We start from the raw sequence: 16,698 nt of genomic DNA, 5'->3' as shown, positions 1-16,698 counted from the left end.
AGGGTCTCATGCATCATGGTCACATGATGGTAGATTAATAAAATGGTTAGCGTGATTCTATTCTGTAATGGTATTGAACATTGATCTTCTGTGCTAAAATAGAGAAACTTATTATAGAGCCTGTATATAAGACCATTGATAAAATGAAGATTCTATTCATAAAATATTAGAGCTGGGACAGACTAATCCTAAGACTTTTTTGCCTTTTAAAATGTTTTATAGGTTTTTGTTTCCTTGGATAAAGAACTGTTCACTTCCTTTGTAGTTGGCCTTTTATGTTGCCAGGCATATGGCAAGCCTTTTTATGTTTTCTAAGAGCTCTATCTCTTTTGTTTCTTTCCTGTCACTGATCTGTAGTGATTTCATACATCAGATTCCTTTTCTTTTATGGCTGTTTTCTTACTGAGTCAGCTGTGTTTTAGGAATGAGGGGATTGATGGTGACTACCAGATTTGAAGCTGGGAAGTAACTTGAAAAAATCATTCCTAAATATTGCCATGTGAAATAGCAATCAAAGTATGCTAGAATGGTAATACTTACTAGGTTGTTTTTTGTTGTTGTTTTTTTTTTTGCCATCCTCAAGAAGATATTCTATTATTTCTTTTACATAATTAATGATGCATAACGTCAGGATTATTGAAGCTATTTTGATTAAGAATAAAAAGTGAGTAATTTAAATTTCAGGCACCAGCTGTGGATGTTGTTGCTGTTGGTCTTATGTCAGGTCAGGTTATCATTCACAACATTAAATTCGATGAAACATTAATGAAGTTTCGTCAAGACTGGGGACCTATTACTTCAATTTCATTTCGTACAGGTAACTTTTAACTTAATTATTAGTAAGAGTTAAGAATGTTTAAAATGTATACTTCGAAGCTTATAGAAATTTTCCAAGTGGATGTTTTCTTGCAAGTTAATGTATTTAATAGAAATAAGTGAAATACTGCATTACAAATAGCCACAGGAATATGGATACATTATTGGTGCATAGTTTTTTCTAACCTTATATTTATGGATTAAAGGGATGGAGAGAAGAATTGTTACGTTTGGTTGTTTTATGGCGCATGTTTTTCTTAATGTATTTTATTTTTAATAACAGATGGTCATCCAATAATGGCAGCTGGAAGCCCATGTGGCCATATTGGACTCTGGGATCTAGAAGACAAAAAGTTAATCAATCAGATGAGAAATGCTCATTCTACAGCGATTGCCGGACTGACATTTCTCCATAGAGAGCCCCTTCTTGTCACAAATGGTGCCGACAATGCTCTGAGGGTATTATTATTGTTGTTATCATTTTCCTGGCTTTTACCCTTGGGGTTATTGCAAGCCTGTTTTAGTGTTATCAGCCTAAAACCTAGAAGATGAAAGGAAAATGGGATACGGTAATGGTATAGATGAAACAAAAGTACAGCAGGTTACATGATTGCAGTGAAGTGAAAAAGAGTTACAGTTCATCTCTCCCCAGCCCCTTCTCCAGAGTCAGCACTACCCAGTGCCAGTTGATAGGTGTAGAAGATGATCTGACTGCTTACAAATCATTTAACACATTGTGAAAGAACCTTACCTTTTTATTTCTTGGCAGATATGGATATTTGATGGTCCTACAGGTGAAGGCCGGCTTTTGAGATTCAGAATGGGACATGGTGCTCCTCTTACCAAAATCAGATATTATGGACAAAACGGACAGCAAATTCTTAGTGCAAGTGAGTTTCTGCTTCATCCTATTAGTTTATCCCAGAAAGTATAGAGAGCAGGGTATTTAATAACTATTAGGTTTGGTATTGAATTTTCAGATTCAGATTTGAATTTGAGTGATTTGGAAATCTGAGTAAATGAGGAGATTCTTTTTGAAAACTTCAGGAAGTACTGTAGATACTATCTTCATTTAGAATGTTATTTTATTTACTGATCTTCACAGACAGGTGGCTGGATTCTGAAACTGTGGCCCTTGCCAAGTCTCATAATCTGCTGAAAATTATTAGTAACTCATATTATCCTTGGTTCTTACTAAATGGCATTCTTTGTACAGGTGAATATTATAATGAAGTAGTTGCAATTTAGCTCTCCTTTTAAAGTATCCCAAACTGTAACTTCAAGTTTTAAGAATCATTAAGATCTGTCATTCAGGGGCGCCTGGGTGGCGCAGTCGGTTAAGGGTCCGACTTCAGCCAGGTCACGATCTCGCGGTCCGTGAGTTCGAGCCCCGCGTCGGGCTCTGGGCTGATGGCTCAGAGCCTGGAGCCTGTTTCCGATTCTGTGTCTCCCTCTCTCTCTGCCCCTCACCCGTTCATGCTCTGTCTCTCTCTGTCCCAAAAAATAAATAAATGTTGAAAAAAAAAATTAAAAAAAGAAAAAAAAGATCTGTCATTCAAATGATCCATTGTTTTGATGAAGTTTGATAGGTATTTTCTACATATATCAACAGGTCAAGATGGAACTCTTCAATCATTTTCCACAGTACATGAAAAATTTAACAAGAGTTTGGGACATGGTAGGTCATTTGCAAGACGAAAAAAAAAGCTACTGGTCACAAAAGAAACGTTTCAAGATACTGTGAGACAACCAGATGAGGTTTCATTGATAAATTTCCTTTTTTCTTGGATAAAATTAAAAAACCCCTGTATGGAAGAGTAATAGATTTTTAACATCAGTGTTGCTGTAGAAGTGGTTGAGGTGCTGCTATAAGGTTATTGAAAAGAATTAGACAGCTTGGGTGGTAAAAACATACTGCTGCCACCCAAAAGACATCAATGACTTATCTTGAGCCATGTGTAGAGTGCAGGATTTTAAACATGGAAGGGACATTAGAGAAGGCATCGAAGTAAGCAGTGTCCCATCTTTTTACAGAAAGAACTTACTTTATTCTGTATCTTTTCCCATAGTTTCCAGCATTTGAAAGATTTTATAAATAAAAAAAAAATGTTTTTCAGTTTTATTCATAATTACTCCTCTTTTTAGCTACTGTCCTGGCTATTCATGTTTGTATATACTTCCAGATGAGTTACAAGACCTTTTTTTTTTAAGGATCATTCTTTAATTAGCATTCAAAGTAATACTTCTAGAAATTAAATTGGAGAGATTTGATATCTTTAAGAATCTTCACATCTAGAGATATGATATATCCTCATTCAGGTTACTTTTTATTTTCCTTAGTGCTTTAATGAAGTTTTTGTTTGTTTGTTTATTTGTTTTTTAGTTTTCCTCCTGTTGGTCTTCCATATTTGAGATTATTCAGTGGTATCTTATGTATTTTTTTTATAATATGCTAATATTTTTTTTTTGCTAGTGTTATAGATGTAATCTTTGTTCATCATATTTCTATCTGCAATATTTAGTATTTAGTAATTACTATATAAGAATATGTAATATGTTATAATTACCAAGTAATAATTATAGTGATCTTAAATATTACTGCATTGTAGAACTCACTTTTTTTTATTGGTTCTGTATTTTGTCCAATAAAATGATTATTCTAATTATTATTTGGTTGTTTCTCTTGATTGACATGACTATATTACCATCGTATCATCTGTAAAAAATGATTTTTTAACCTTTTTTTCAATTATTTATATCTCATAGTTTATTTTCTTATCTAATTATATAGACTAAATTTCAAAAATGATTTAAGTAATAGTGGTTATAACATCATCTTTATTTGGTTCCTAACTTAAATAAGAGTATCTTGAGCTGTGTAGTTATATGACAAAGAATTGCTTCTCTTTTATGTTCATTTTTCATTAAGAAGGATCCATAGCTATGTTCTTCTCTCCCTCAACTCCAGGATTAATAAATAAGAAGAGAGTCAAACGTAAAGGACTTCAGAATGCCTTGTCAGTAAGGCTTCCACCCATCACAAAATTTGCAGCTGGTAGGTAACTTAACACTGTATTCCAAGAAGTTCTGTTTTTCTATTTTTCCTACTATTTTTAAGTTTTCTTCATTTTATTTTATTTTTTTTTTTTTTAATTTTTTTTTTTTTTCAACGTTTTTATTTTTATTTTTGGGACAGAGAGAGACAGAGCATGAACGGGGGAGGGGCAGAGAGAGAGGGAGACACAGAATCGGAAACAGGCTCCAGGCTCTGAGCCATCAGCCCAGAGCCTGACGCGGGGCTCGAACTCACGGACCGCGAGATCGTGACCTGGCTGAAGTCGGACGCTTAACCGACTGCGCCACCCAGGCGCCCCAAGTTTTCTTCATTTTAAAGAATGTTTTTGCAGGCATTAATAAGCATTTGGAAGTACCCCCAAGTGCCTACTAATCTAATGTGAAGACTGAAAAAGAATTATTTATAATTTGCAGTTATCTTTTAATTTCAGGTTTTGGTCTTCTCTGTAAGACCTATTAATAAATAGTATTTGGTATCTCATTTTGTAGCCCTTTTTATTCTATTATATGTCTGGTGTAATGAAAGTCACTAATATAAAAAGGTAAGAACAGAGAACATAAAGTTCTATTGTAATTAAAATCAGAATACACTGAGGTCCTTATATGCTACATTATTAGAGTGGTGTTTCATTCAAAGAATTGAATTGTTGATTGTTGAGTGAAAACTACCATAGAAATAAGGCACCATTTCCATTTCGAGGTTCTTATATCAACCTGATGATGGTTTCTTTCCTTTTTTTTTTTTTTTAAACTTTTATTTTGACCACCCTGCTTTCCATTTTTTATCTTAGAACCTGAGTGATCTCAGACATCTGAATCATGTTACTCACCTGCTTAAAAATCTTTCAGAGGCCCCTTACTGCCTGTAGGATGTAATCTCCTCTTATGAACACAGCTTTCACGACTTTGTGGTATGGCCCCAGTTGCCTTGTCTGCTTCCCATCCTTCTCAGGAAATGCATCACTTACTTCTTTTTGTTCAAGTTACCCTTGAACCTATTTGTGTCCTTGCCCCCAATTAATTGATGTTTGTTTTATTGCTTCTTTCAGGGAGCCATTTATTACTGTCCTCAAGTCTCTTTGTAAACTCTTGCTGAGTGCTTTTATAAGACACTATCATTATTTATTATAATTTCTTCTAATCAGAATTGCTTTTTTAAAAAAATTTTTTAAGTTTATTATTTATTTTTGAGAGATAAAGAGTGTATGAGCAGGGGAGGAACAGAGATGGAGAGAGGGAGAGAGAATCCCAAGCAGACTCCTCACTGTCAGTGCAGAGCCCAACACAGGGCTTGAACTCATGAACCAGGAGATCGTGACCTGAGCCGAAATGAAGCTCAACCAATGAGCCACCCAGGTGCCCACAGAATTTCTTGTTAGATTAGAAGCTCATTGCTATCCGAAATTACCTGTACACCATCAGTCCCTAGTGCCTAATGATAACATAGAATATTATATTCTTAATAAGTAATAGGTAAATGAATGAGTGAGGGAATGAAAAATAATTTGATTTATGATTTTCATTATATTTTAGAGGAGGCTCGTGAAAGTGACTGGGATAGTATCATTGCTTGCCATCAAGGTAAACTGTCTTGTTCAACTTGGAACTATCAGAGATCTACCATAGGCGCTTACTTTCTCAAGCCAAAAGAGCTGAAGACAGATGACATAACCGCAACAGTAAGTGAGCTTGAGCTTGTTGATAAGAGCATTTTCTCCTGTAAAATTGTCCTGCGGCAATCTTGTTATACTCAAGTTTATTAATGATCATATGGGTTGAAACAGCAGTTTAACATTTTAAAATTATTTTCTAATAGTGTTAGGTTTTCCAACTGTAGAGAATTATTTTAGGTTTAAGTTAAGTTTTGCTTAATTAGATGTATATTAGTTGCTTTAGTTTTCTAATTAAGTAGGATTACTCAGAATACCCTCTGAAGATGAATTCAGCATTTATCAATGAACTTTCTTACCTTAATTATGTTGAGTATACAGAACTATATTTAATGAATGTGAATCTTAAGGGTTTTTTTCTTTCTTGATTTCTTCTGATATAGGAGTAAGATTTAGCTAACTCTTTAATGACTTATAGGTATAGAAGTTATTTAAAGCCTTTATTTTCTTATATTTGTCTCTTGAGAAGTGCCTTATAGAGAAATTCTAATTGAGTTCTAAGCCTTTCTTAAATATACCTTTCATTTTTAACGTATTTTTTTTTACTTTATTTTTGAGAGAGAGGCAGAGAGAGAGAAGGAGAGAGAATCCTAAGCAGGCTCCACACTCTTGGCACAGAGACCAATGCCAGGCTCAAACTCACAAACTGTGAGATCATGACCTGAGCCGAAACCAAGAGTTGGACGCTTAACCAACTGAGCCACCCTGGTGCCCCTTAAATACAGCTTTTAAATTCCAGTGTTTACTTAAGAGTTTACTCCTCTTTAGAAATTTTGTTTCTGTTTGCTTTTGTTAATATGTTAATCCACTTCTGTTGCATCAGATTTTCAGATATAAAGAAGCATTGTTATATTCTGGTTTGCAGAGTTGTTGCTTCTTCTTTTTTGGATTTTGTTGTTGTTTTAGTGAGAGAGAGAAAGCACACATCTGTGTGGGGAAGGGCAAAGGAGAGACAGAGAATCTTACACGGGCTCTGTGCCCAGTACAGGGCCTGACGCAGGGCTCAATCTTAGGACCGTGAAATCATGACCTGAGCCAAAATCAAAAGTTGGACATTTAATCGACTGAGTCACCCAGGTGCCCTCCTTCTACTTTGTAAGAAACAGTTTTATTAATATATTTTATAAACCATAAAATTCTCTTTTAAAGTGTACAGTCAAGTGATTTTTGGTATATTCATAGGATTGGGAAATCATCACTAAAATCTAATCAGTCTAATTTTAGAATATTCTTATCAACTCAAAAAGAAACCCTATTCTCTCACTTCTCTCCCCTCTCCCTAACCTAGGTAACCACAATCTGCTTTTTATTTCTATAGATTTTCCTATTCTGGGCATTTAATGTAAATGGAATCATACAAGATATAGTCTTTCTCATTGGCTTTTCCATCACTTAGCATAATGTTTTCAAAGTTTATTCATGTTATAGCATTTATAACATACTTGTTTTATTGTGGACACTACTACATTTGTGTAGAAACCACATTTTATTTAGCCATTGATTAGTTGATGCTATTTATGTTGTTTCTACTTCTTGACTCTTATAAATAATGCTAACATTAGTGCATTGTAGCAGGATTTTCACAAAAGAAGTCGTGACTCCCAGGCTTTTCTTTCCAGGAAGTAACTTTATTTGTGCCAGTATGGCTCAGTTGGGTTTGTACCCAAAGAACTGAGCCCCAAACTTCACGTGGCATAGTTTTGTACATTTTCTATTTCTTTGTCTACCATATATGGTAACACAGAAACATGCAGTCTGATTAAGTGGTCTCATGTTACAAGGTCATGAGGGATGTTGTTATCATGTACAGGTAGAGCCAGGTTGCCTTGAGGTTTTTTGTTTTTTTGTTTTGTTTTGTTTTGTTTTCACATTCTTAGGTAGGGGACCCTACCACACATAAGTTTTTATGTGAACATATGTTTTTGTTTCTCTGCATTTATACCTAGGACTGGAATCATTAGGTCATAATGCAACTCTGTTTAACATTTGTGGGGAACTGCCAACCTGTTTTCCAAAGTGGCTGCACCTTTTTATACTCCCATTAGCAATGTATAAGTGTTTTGATGTCTATACATTTCAATGAACACTTGTGATTGCTCTTTTGATTATTGCCATCCTTGTTGGTATATACTAGTATCTCATTGTGATTTGTGTTTCGGACTCAGTGTTGAGCCTCTTTACATGTGTTTACTGATTGTTTGTATGTCTTCTTTGGAGAAATGTCTTTTCAATTCTGTGCCCATTAAAGGGGTTGTCTTTTTATATTGAGTTGTATTAGCTGTTTGTGTATTCTGGATCTAAATCCCTTATCAGATATGCAGTGTTTTTTCCCCTTTCTGTGGGCTGTCATTTCATTTTCTTGTTGATAATCATTTTCAGTATAAGAGTTTTTATTTTGATTAAGTCCAACCTATCTTTTCTTTCTTTTTTTTTTTTTTTTTTTTTTTTTTTTTGCTGATGGTTATTGGAAAATTGTTGCCTAACCGAGGGCCATGAAGATTTACTCCTGTGATTTGTGCTAAGGAGTTTCATAGTTTTAGCTATTACATTTAAGCCTATAATCCTTTCGGAGTTAATTTATGTGTATGATGTATGTAAGGGTCCAAGTTAATTCTGTTACATATGAATATCTAGTTGTCTCAGCATCACTATTCAAAAGACTGTTCTTTCCCGCATTGAATAGTCTTGGCGTGCTTGCCAAAAATAAATTTGACATGAATATGAGGCTTTATTTCCAGATTCTCAGTTCTATTCCATTGTTTTATATGTCTGTCTTTATGCCAGAACCACACTGTCTTGACTATGGTACCTTTGTGTTAAGTTTTAAAATCAGAAAAATTGAATCCTCCAAGTTCTTTTTTCAAGATTGTTTTGGCTGTTCTAATCTCTTGCATGTCCATGTGAATTTTAGGATCTGCTTGTCAATTTCTGCAAAGAAAGCAGCTAGGATTTTGGTAGGGGTTTTGTTGATACCGTAAATCAGTTTGAGGAGTGTTACCATATTAATATTACTTCTGATCCATGAACATGGGATGTCTTTCCATTTATTTAGATCCTTAATTTCTGTCAGCAGTATTTTGTGGTTGTCTGTGTACAAGTCTCATACTTCTTTGGTTTCCTGGTATCTTATTGTTTTTAATGCTATTATGGAGTTCTTTCTTAATTTTGTTTTGGATTGTTTATTGCTAGCGTGTTGAAATATAATTAATTTTTGTGTACTGATCTATCATGTAACCTTGATGAACTTATCTGTTCTGTTTTTTAGTGAATACCTGTTTTTAACTTATTGAAAGTATAATTACATAGTTGATTCTCTTTTGTACAAGGCATTTTGAAAGTATGTATGCTCTATTCTCCATAGTACAAAAATCCAGTTTTAAGCTTTTATACTGTTTTGTAAACCATAGAGATTTTATCTTAAGCCCCTTAAGTTTACCTGCACAATTTTGAGTAGCTGTTGTACTAGTAGTGGTAACGATAATTACAGCTAACATTTTTTGTGTGCTTACTTTCTTCTAGGCTCTGTGCCTAACATGCATTATTTTTTTTTGAGAGAGAGAAAGCATGTGTGCATATGCACGCACATGAGGGGAGGAGGGGCAGAATGGGGGTGGGGAGAGAGAGAGAATCTTAAGCAGACTCTATGCACAGTGTGGAGCCTGACATGGGGCTTAGTCTCACGATAATGAGATCATGACCTGAGCCAAAATCAAGAGTCAGATGCTTAACTGACTGAACCACTCAGGTGCCCCTAACAGGCATTATTTTATATTATTCTTGCAACAATCCTATGATGTTTTCTGTTGTTAGCCTCTTTTTATAGACAATAAAGTTGAAGCTTAATATAATAATGATGACCATCCTAATGATATGTTTTCAGTTTTATATCTGCTGTAGAAGCAATTACATAAGGTAAGGTAAAGAAATTAGGCGGTGGAATACTTTGACTTTAGCAGTATTGTGAATAAATTAAAATTGAAAGCCAGCTGAAATACAATTCTTCTGACTTTGTAAATTTCAATTGAGTTAACTTTGGTTATGTTTTATTTTCTTGGATAATAATTTCTGTATACTTCTTAGAGAATGGACATAGAATCAAGCAGTTATTTCTTATACACCCAAGTACAATGACATTATCTTTACGAAAATTAATGAGGCAATTCATTTAGAATGCTTCTTTTTTTTTAATGAGGTAATTAGTAGGTGAAAAGACATTTGGAAACCATAAAGTACAGTAAAAATATTAGTTATTTTTTGTATAATTTGTGTTAAAAATTTTTTTTTCCAAAGGCAGTAGATATAACTTCTTGTGGAAACTTTGCTGTAATTGGTCTGTCATCAGGAACTGTAGATGTATATAATATGCAGTCTGGTATTCATCGAGGAAGTTTTGGCGAGGATCAAGGTAATGAATTTTTTCCCTTTTTTTATTAAAAAAAATAATAATATACAAGGCTAATAACTAACTGTCTCTGGCATTTATTAAATTCTTGAGTGCCAGGCATTTTGGTAAGGTTGTAGATGGGTTATCGTCAACCCTATCTAGCAGTTACTGCCATTACACCTACTATAAACACCATGTTGAAATACTTAAATAGAATGAAGTTATTGATAGATTAGAGGAAAGTAGATATTATACAAATTAAAATTTGCGTTTTCTTCCCCTTTCATTAAGCAGAAAATCTTAAGCTTTCTGGCATCAACCGGATTGATATTGTTTTAATTACAGCAATATAATAATCTTCTGAAATCCAGATTAATTTTAAGATTTTAAGGGAGCTAAATAGAGGGAACTTAGAAATTTAAATGAAGGAATCACTCTTTGTGTAGTGTTTAGAGAGGCAGTTCCATTTTCTTAATGTCTTTTTCCTTTTAACATATGTTTTAAAGCTCATAAAGGATCTGTTAGAGGTGTTGCAGTGGATGGCTTAAACCAGTTGACAATTACAACTGGTAGTGAAGGATTACTCAAGTTCTGGAACTTTAAAAACAAAATTTTAATACACTCTATGAGCCTTGATTCGTCTCCGAATACGATGCTGCTACATAGAGACAGGTAAAGTTTTTCCTTTAATGATTATGGATTTTATTTTTGATGTTTTTGGTAAAAGTCATAATGTAAGTACATAATTTATCAGGTGGGAAAATTATACATTTAATGTAAAGGAACAGAATTTTGTTTAATTTCCCCACAGGTGTGCTTGATTATTAAAAAAAAAATTAAAATGACTATGAGATTTTAATGTGAAAGGTTTGTTGGTTTGTTTATTAAAACTGGTGTGTTTATCTTACTAGTGGCATTCTGGGACTTGCCTTGGATGACTTCTCCATTAGTGTTCTGGATATTGAAACTAGGAAGATTGTCAGAGAGTTTTCTGGACACCACGGCCAAATAAATGACCTGGTAAAACGAACATTTGATGTTTAAATAGAACTTGACTAATTTCTGTTTCTGTTTAGGTTAAAATATATTAAAACTATTGCCCTTTAATAGAATTAAAGTTTTCATATGGGATATTCAAAATAATTTGGAAATTAATTTTCAAAGAATACAGTTTTAAAGAAAATTTAGAATATAAAGAAGTTAATGCCGTCAGATTGAAGTATAAATAAATCTCAGAGTTCATCTTTTTCTCCTAAACTCTAAACAACGCTAAAATATCCTTTGGAGAATAAATGATCTATTGAAACATAAGTATTTAGTATTAAACTAGGTTGAGAGAATTCATTTCTTATTTTCTGAATGCATAACAAATGAATAGTAGGGGACCTTGAATATCTGGTATCTGGTTTATTCTAGCTTAGTGTTATTTCTAGAGTTTAGATTTCTTAACTCTAAAAGAGTTTAATCAATAAAAATGTGTTTTGGCTTACTATTACGTTTTTATAGTGGGATATAAGATACAAAAAGTACTCTAGTCTGAAAAATATATATTGAGGCTATATTAAGTTTATATATTGTTATTTTTCATCACTCACATCTTGATTCACTTGAAAACAGGAAAAAATTAAAATCTGGGCTATTTAGTGGCAATTCTAACATCTATATTTATTTATCCATTCTTGTACCAAAAATCAGCAGTTTATCCATTCCCTTAAAAATATAGGGGAGGGGCGCCTGGGTGGCGCAGTCGGTTAAGCGTCCGACTTCAGCCAGGTCACGATCTCGCAGTCCGTGAGTTCGAGCCCCGCGTCAGGCTCTGGGCTGATGGCTCAGAGCCTGGAGCCTGTTTCCGATTCTGTGTCTCCCTCTCTCTCTGCCCCTTCCCCGTTCATGCTCTGTCTCTCTCTGTCCCAAAAATAAATAAACGTTGAAAAAAAAAAATTAAAAAAAAAAAAAATATAGGGGAAAAAGCCAGGAAATTGTGTTGTTCTGCAGATAGGAAATTGGCAACATAATTTGTTGTGTTATCATCTGTAGAAATGAGGGCAGGAGTGGAGTGATTTTGATGAAATTTTTTGATGCATTTTTAAAACCAGTCGGTGCCAGCTTGCCCTTTCTTTCTTTCCTTTTCAAACCTTATTTTGAACTTGTATGTCTGGAATTTCTCCTACTCAGCAATAAATTATTCCTGTTCAGTTAAATCTGTGAGCATATAACACAGATTACCTATCAGAGTCATTTTCCCTGTCCTTAATGTACATGATTCTGTAAATTAAACTCACTGTACCTTAAGGTTTGAGGTTCTGCTGTATCACTACAACCCAATGAACAGATTGGAGTCCACTTATCCCAGTATCATCTGTTAATATGGATGGTGATAATCCCTGTGGTGTGTTGAAACTCCTGGATGAATAATCTACCATTATAAACATTAAAGTTTTTTTTTGGGGGGGGGGTCTTCTTTCATATATGGCCTGATCTAAGCCTCACAACACTTATGTGCTACAGGAAAATGAGAGCTATTTATCCATTTATATCAACAGAAAAGATATAGCTTCTTTAAGGTGGCATAAGTAGTTTATTATTTACTTTTATTTTGCAATTCTAATTACTGTGGTGTTAAATTACATTTTGGAATCAAAACATCATTATAAAAGGATCTTTAACTGAAGCGACAAATAGAAGTTCTTGTGTAGTAACTTTAACATATTAAGGGAATTTGCATTCCTTTTTTTTTTAATGTTTGTTTATTTGTGAGAGAGACACAGTGTGAGCAGGGGAGGAGCAGAGAGAGACGGAGACAGAATCTGAAGCAGCCTCCAGGCTCTGAGCTGTCAGCACAGAACCCAGTGCAGGGCTCAAACACATAATCTGTATGATCATGACCTGAGCCGAAGTCAGACGCCCAACCGATGCCCAACCGACTGAGCCACCCAGGCGCCCCAGGGCATTTGCATTCTTGTTTTCAAAATCATTTTGGACTCTAAGGAAGCCAGTCTAATATATAGATTTTTTAGTGAAATATAGGTTTTGTTTCTTTCACAGAACTTTATAACTGAAATTAGGCTAACAAAATATTTCATTGAATGTTCTCAGAATAGCTAGCAGTTTTATCCTGAAAATGTTTGTAGTCATTTGTTAACTGTCTATAAATGTAGGTGGTTATGTAGTAAAAATTGAAATTGGATGATACTGTTAATTTTTAAAACTTTTTATGATACATGTAAAAACCTAATTTTTATTTATATCCAAACAGTGGCATATAAGAAATGAATTTTTTTCTATAAAATGCAGCAGTTTAAATTTTACTCAGACTTATTTTTTTATGAAGCCTGCATCTTGTTTTCATTTCTTGCATTCTTTAAGCTGTTAAATATACAGGCACAAATATACATACATAAATGCACACACGCATTATATGTGTATTCTTGTTTTTCTTTTAATTTGAAGGCTTTCAGTCCTGATGGTCGTTGGTTAATAAGTGCTTCAATGGATTGCACTGTTAGAACTTGGGACCTTCCATCTGGGTGGTGAGTTTATTTTTAAACCCCTAACCTCTGTCAGAAGATTTCTCAGTCATCGTCTTTACGTGTAACTTTTACCTATAGTTAATGGTTTGTGTGCCTTTTAAATGTGAATATATTTTGGGGATTTTTCTAACCTTACTGTTAGATCAAAAACCTGTTTTTTGGAAAGGAGTAGTGCCATAAAAGGTAATAGTGAGGAAAATGTAATCTCTCTTAGGTTTTCTGTACTTGCAAAATTGAGACATAGGAAGTGAGTTGAATAAACTTTTTTTTTTTTTTTTAACGTTTATTTATTTTTGAGACAGAGAGAGACAGAGCATGAACAGGGGAGGATCAGAGAGAGAGGGAGACACAGAATCGGAAACAGGCTCCAGGCTCTGAGCGGTCAGCACAGAGCCCGACGCGGGGCTCGAACTCACGGACCGTGAGATCATGACCTGAGCCGAAGTCGGACACTTAACCGACTGAGCCACCCAGGCGCCCCGAGTTGAATAAACTTTAAGAAAGCTCATTTGACCTTTTTGATACTCGAAAATAGAGTTCAGACTTTAGGACTGGAAACTCATATTTAGTGTCTTGTTGTTGTTGTTATTGTGTTTAGTTAAAAGGTCCAAAACCCAACTTTACTTTTATATACTATGTATTTTCTGTGTCTGACATAATTCTTGTTTTAGATAATGTGTTTCTTAGAATTTGGGTAAAACCCAGCAGCATGCAGATGCAGAAATCCGTTTTGTTTCGTAGATAGAAACTTGTTACAAAAACAGCACTTAAATTGAAAATTTACCTACTTCTGTTAAATAATTTGAACATTGGAGACCTACAGAGTGAGAGCAAGGGAACTAGCTTTGTTGTTAAAAATTATGTAGGAATAGATACGATTTAAAATCATATCACTTAACAGAATTGCTTAGAGTATGAAAGTAGTGATGGAAACAATGAAGTATCTATTTTAACAGGAACATACTATAAGGTGGGGAAAAATGGGAAGGAAGATGGCACTTTTTAAACCTCTGAAAAATTCCTAAATTAAGCTCTGTCCAATTGTACTTCCTCTTTTCTCAGGAATTGATAAGTTTATACCTGAAAGCAGTTTGACCTTTAGAAAGGAAAAACCCTGATAGACTCATTTCCCTTTAAGGTTGGTATAGGAATGAGGCACAGCTGTCCATCCAGCATATGCACCAGATTTGGAACATGCACAGCAAGAGTGTCTAAGGGGTCCAGCTCTAATAACTAGGAACCTTCTCTATAGGTGTGTCTCTCTTTCACTCAAAATATAGTGAAACAAAATCTAATTAGTTGGCTGTGTCTTGTAGCTTTTAAAAGTTCACTTAAAGTTTGTACTTCCTTAATTTTTAAAAACTCCTTTTTTGAAGGCTACATTAGAAATATTGGTTGTGCTCTTCAGACTTTCACAATCTTCTAAAAATTAACAATATAATTAAATTGCCTTACAGTAGGAAAGTTGTACAAGGTATACACCTTTTTAGTTTCAGTTCACATTAGATGGGAGAGATGGGTTAATGTTGAATAGTACTAAACTGGCAAAATATTTTTTAAAAGTGGTAAGGGGCACCTGGGTGGCTCAGTCGGTTAAGCAACTGGCTCTTGATTTCAGCTCAGGTCATGGTCTCACGGTTTGTGGGTTCGAGCCCCACATCAGGCTCCATGCTGACAATGCAGATCCTGCTTGTCCTCTTGATCCTCTTGATCCTCTCTTTCCCTTTCTCTCTGCCCCTCCCCCACTCTCTCTCTCACTTTCAGAATAAATAAATTAAAAAAATAAAAGGGTAAACACAGGGTGCCTGGGCAGCTCAGTCGGTTAAGCTTCTGACTTTGCTCAGGTCATGATCTCAGAGCTTGTGAGTTCAAGCCCCGCTTTGAGCTCTGTGCTGACGGTTCAGAGCCTGGAGATTGCTTCGCATTCTGTGTCTTCCTCTTGCTCTGCCCCTCCCTCACTGACGCTCTGTCTCTTTCTCTCTCTCAAAAATAAACAAACAAACAATAAATAAATAGTGATAAACTTATGTTTGGAATGTAAGAATTAGGTTCTTAAACCAGCATTCAAAGCTACCAGTCTTTGACTCAACGTTTACCCTTTTTGCTAAATTTCTTATTTCAGTAAAAAGTTGAATGGATTTAAATCTGACCAGTTTTCAACTCCGATACCTTATTTTTAGATGAACCGTGAGACATATTAAGTGAATACAGAGGGAAGCCGGGAGAAACAAACGGGCAAGAAATGAGTCAGTCATGTAAGGATTATTAAAAGAAAATCTAATAATTTCTACCCTGATTGGACCAAAGTATATTTTAATAAAGAAAACCATAAATACTTACTTGGTTCAGCTATGAGGCACAGTGAATGAGAAAGCTTGAAAAGCAATGTCAAACAGCTGCTGCTGCCTGATTGCAGCTAAGCTGACTTTCATATGTGCTTGTATTTCCATCTTCCTTCATATCCTAATAGCTGTAGGTACTGCTGTTATTAGTCCCATTTTACAAATGAGGAAATGGAGGCTCAGAGACAAGTCATTTACCCAAGGTTGCATAGTTTGTAAGTGACATTTTGCTGTAATAAACACAGAAGAAAGAAACAGATTTCCCAATAATTGTGATATCAACTTTGCTTAGTTGCGTAATGCTCTGGGGATGAATTGATTTTGTAGAGATAATAAGGAAGTGAGGATCAGTATTTCATTTTACAACCCTAGGTAACTTTTGGATATTCCTAGTTCTTTGCTCAACAAGCAGTTTCATCATTTACACAACATGTTAAATATTTAAACAATGAATTGACTTACAGTCTGAAAAGTGAAAGTATGAGCAAACCTTTGGGCGTGGTAACATACATGTGTATCCATCTGCAGTACCTATCTAAAGCAAATGGCGTACGTTCTGAACTGTTTTCTGTAAAATGTTTTTAAAGTGCTGAAAATTTCCTTGTGTTTATAGGATTCTCAGAGAAGTAGAGTTGAAATTTTTTTCTCTGAAATTATGTGGCATCTACTACTTATTTCTGGTTGTTTTTCATCTATTAGAAATTCAGATTGAGCCCCTTTGGGGTGAGGAAAATATAAAAGTAAATAGTTAATAGAATTTTACATTTTGTTCTTTCTCACCCTCTGACCCCTGCTCTCTGTGGAGCATTACATGAAAATAGTTGGAATACAACATTGTTTTGCATTTCTCACTGAGGCAAAAACCATCCCTTTTGTTTCTA

At 34.7% G+C, this 16,698-nt stretch overlaps 1 protein-coding gene and 1 long non-coding RNA gene across 3 annotated transcripts in view; one reads left to right on the top strand and one right to left on the bottom strand.

Moving 5' to 3' along the window:
* The window catches only part of LOC147584225 (uncharacterized), a 30,627-nt gene extending 14,491 nt beyond the window's left edge, over positions 1–16,136 (bottom strand). The window contains exon 1 of the long non-coding RNA XR_015243407.1: positions 15,816–16,136. This is a non-coding gene — a long non-coding RNA (uncharacterized LOC147584225). The remainder of the gene's footprint in view (positions 1–15,815) is intronic.
* The window catches only part of WDR36 (WD repeat domain 36), a 39,884-nt gene that overhangs the window by 13,204 nt on the left and 9,982 nt on the right, over positions 1–16,698 (top strand). For both annotated transcript variants that reach the window (XM_025923827.2, XM_086684771.1), the window contains exons 7-16: positions 685–817; positions 1,100–1,275; positions 1,586–1,706; positions 2,429–2,494; positions 3,785–3,871; positions 5,425–5,570; positions 9,852–9,966; positions 10,452–10,617; positions 10,857–10,965; positions 13,396–13,475. In XM_025923827.2, the coding sequence (XP_025779612.2) occupies positions 685–817; positions 1,100–1,275; positions 1,586–1,706; positions 2,429–2,494; positions 3,785–3,871; positions 5,425–5,570; positions 9,852–9,966; positions 10,452–10,617; positions 10,857–10,965; positions 13,396–13,475 (1,199 nt within the window). The remainder of the gene's footprint in view (positions 1–684; positions 818–1,099; positions 1,276–1,585; positions 1,707–2,428; positions 2,495–3,784; positions 3,872–5,424; positions 5,571–9,851; positions 9,967–10,451; positions 10,618–10,856; positions 10,966–13,395; positions 13,476–16,698) is intronic.

This window comes from Puma concolor, chromosome A1 (genome assembly GCF_028749965.1).
Source record: "Puma concolor isolate L17-30 chromosome A1, mPumCon1.1.hap2, whole genome shotgun sequence".
Lineage (NCBI taxonomy): Eukaryota > Metazoa > Chordata > Mammalia > Carnivora > Felidae > Puma > Puma concolor.
Note: the sequence above shows the minus strand (reverse complement) of the source record. Positions and strands in the feature narration are given on the sequence as shown.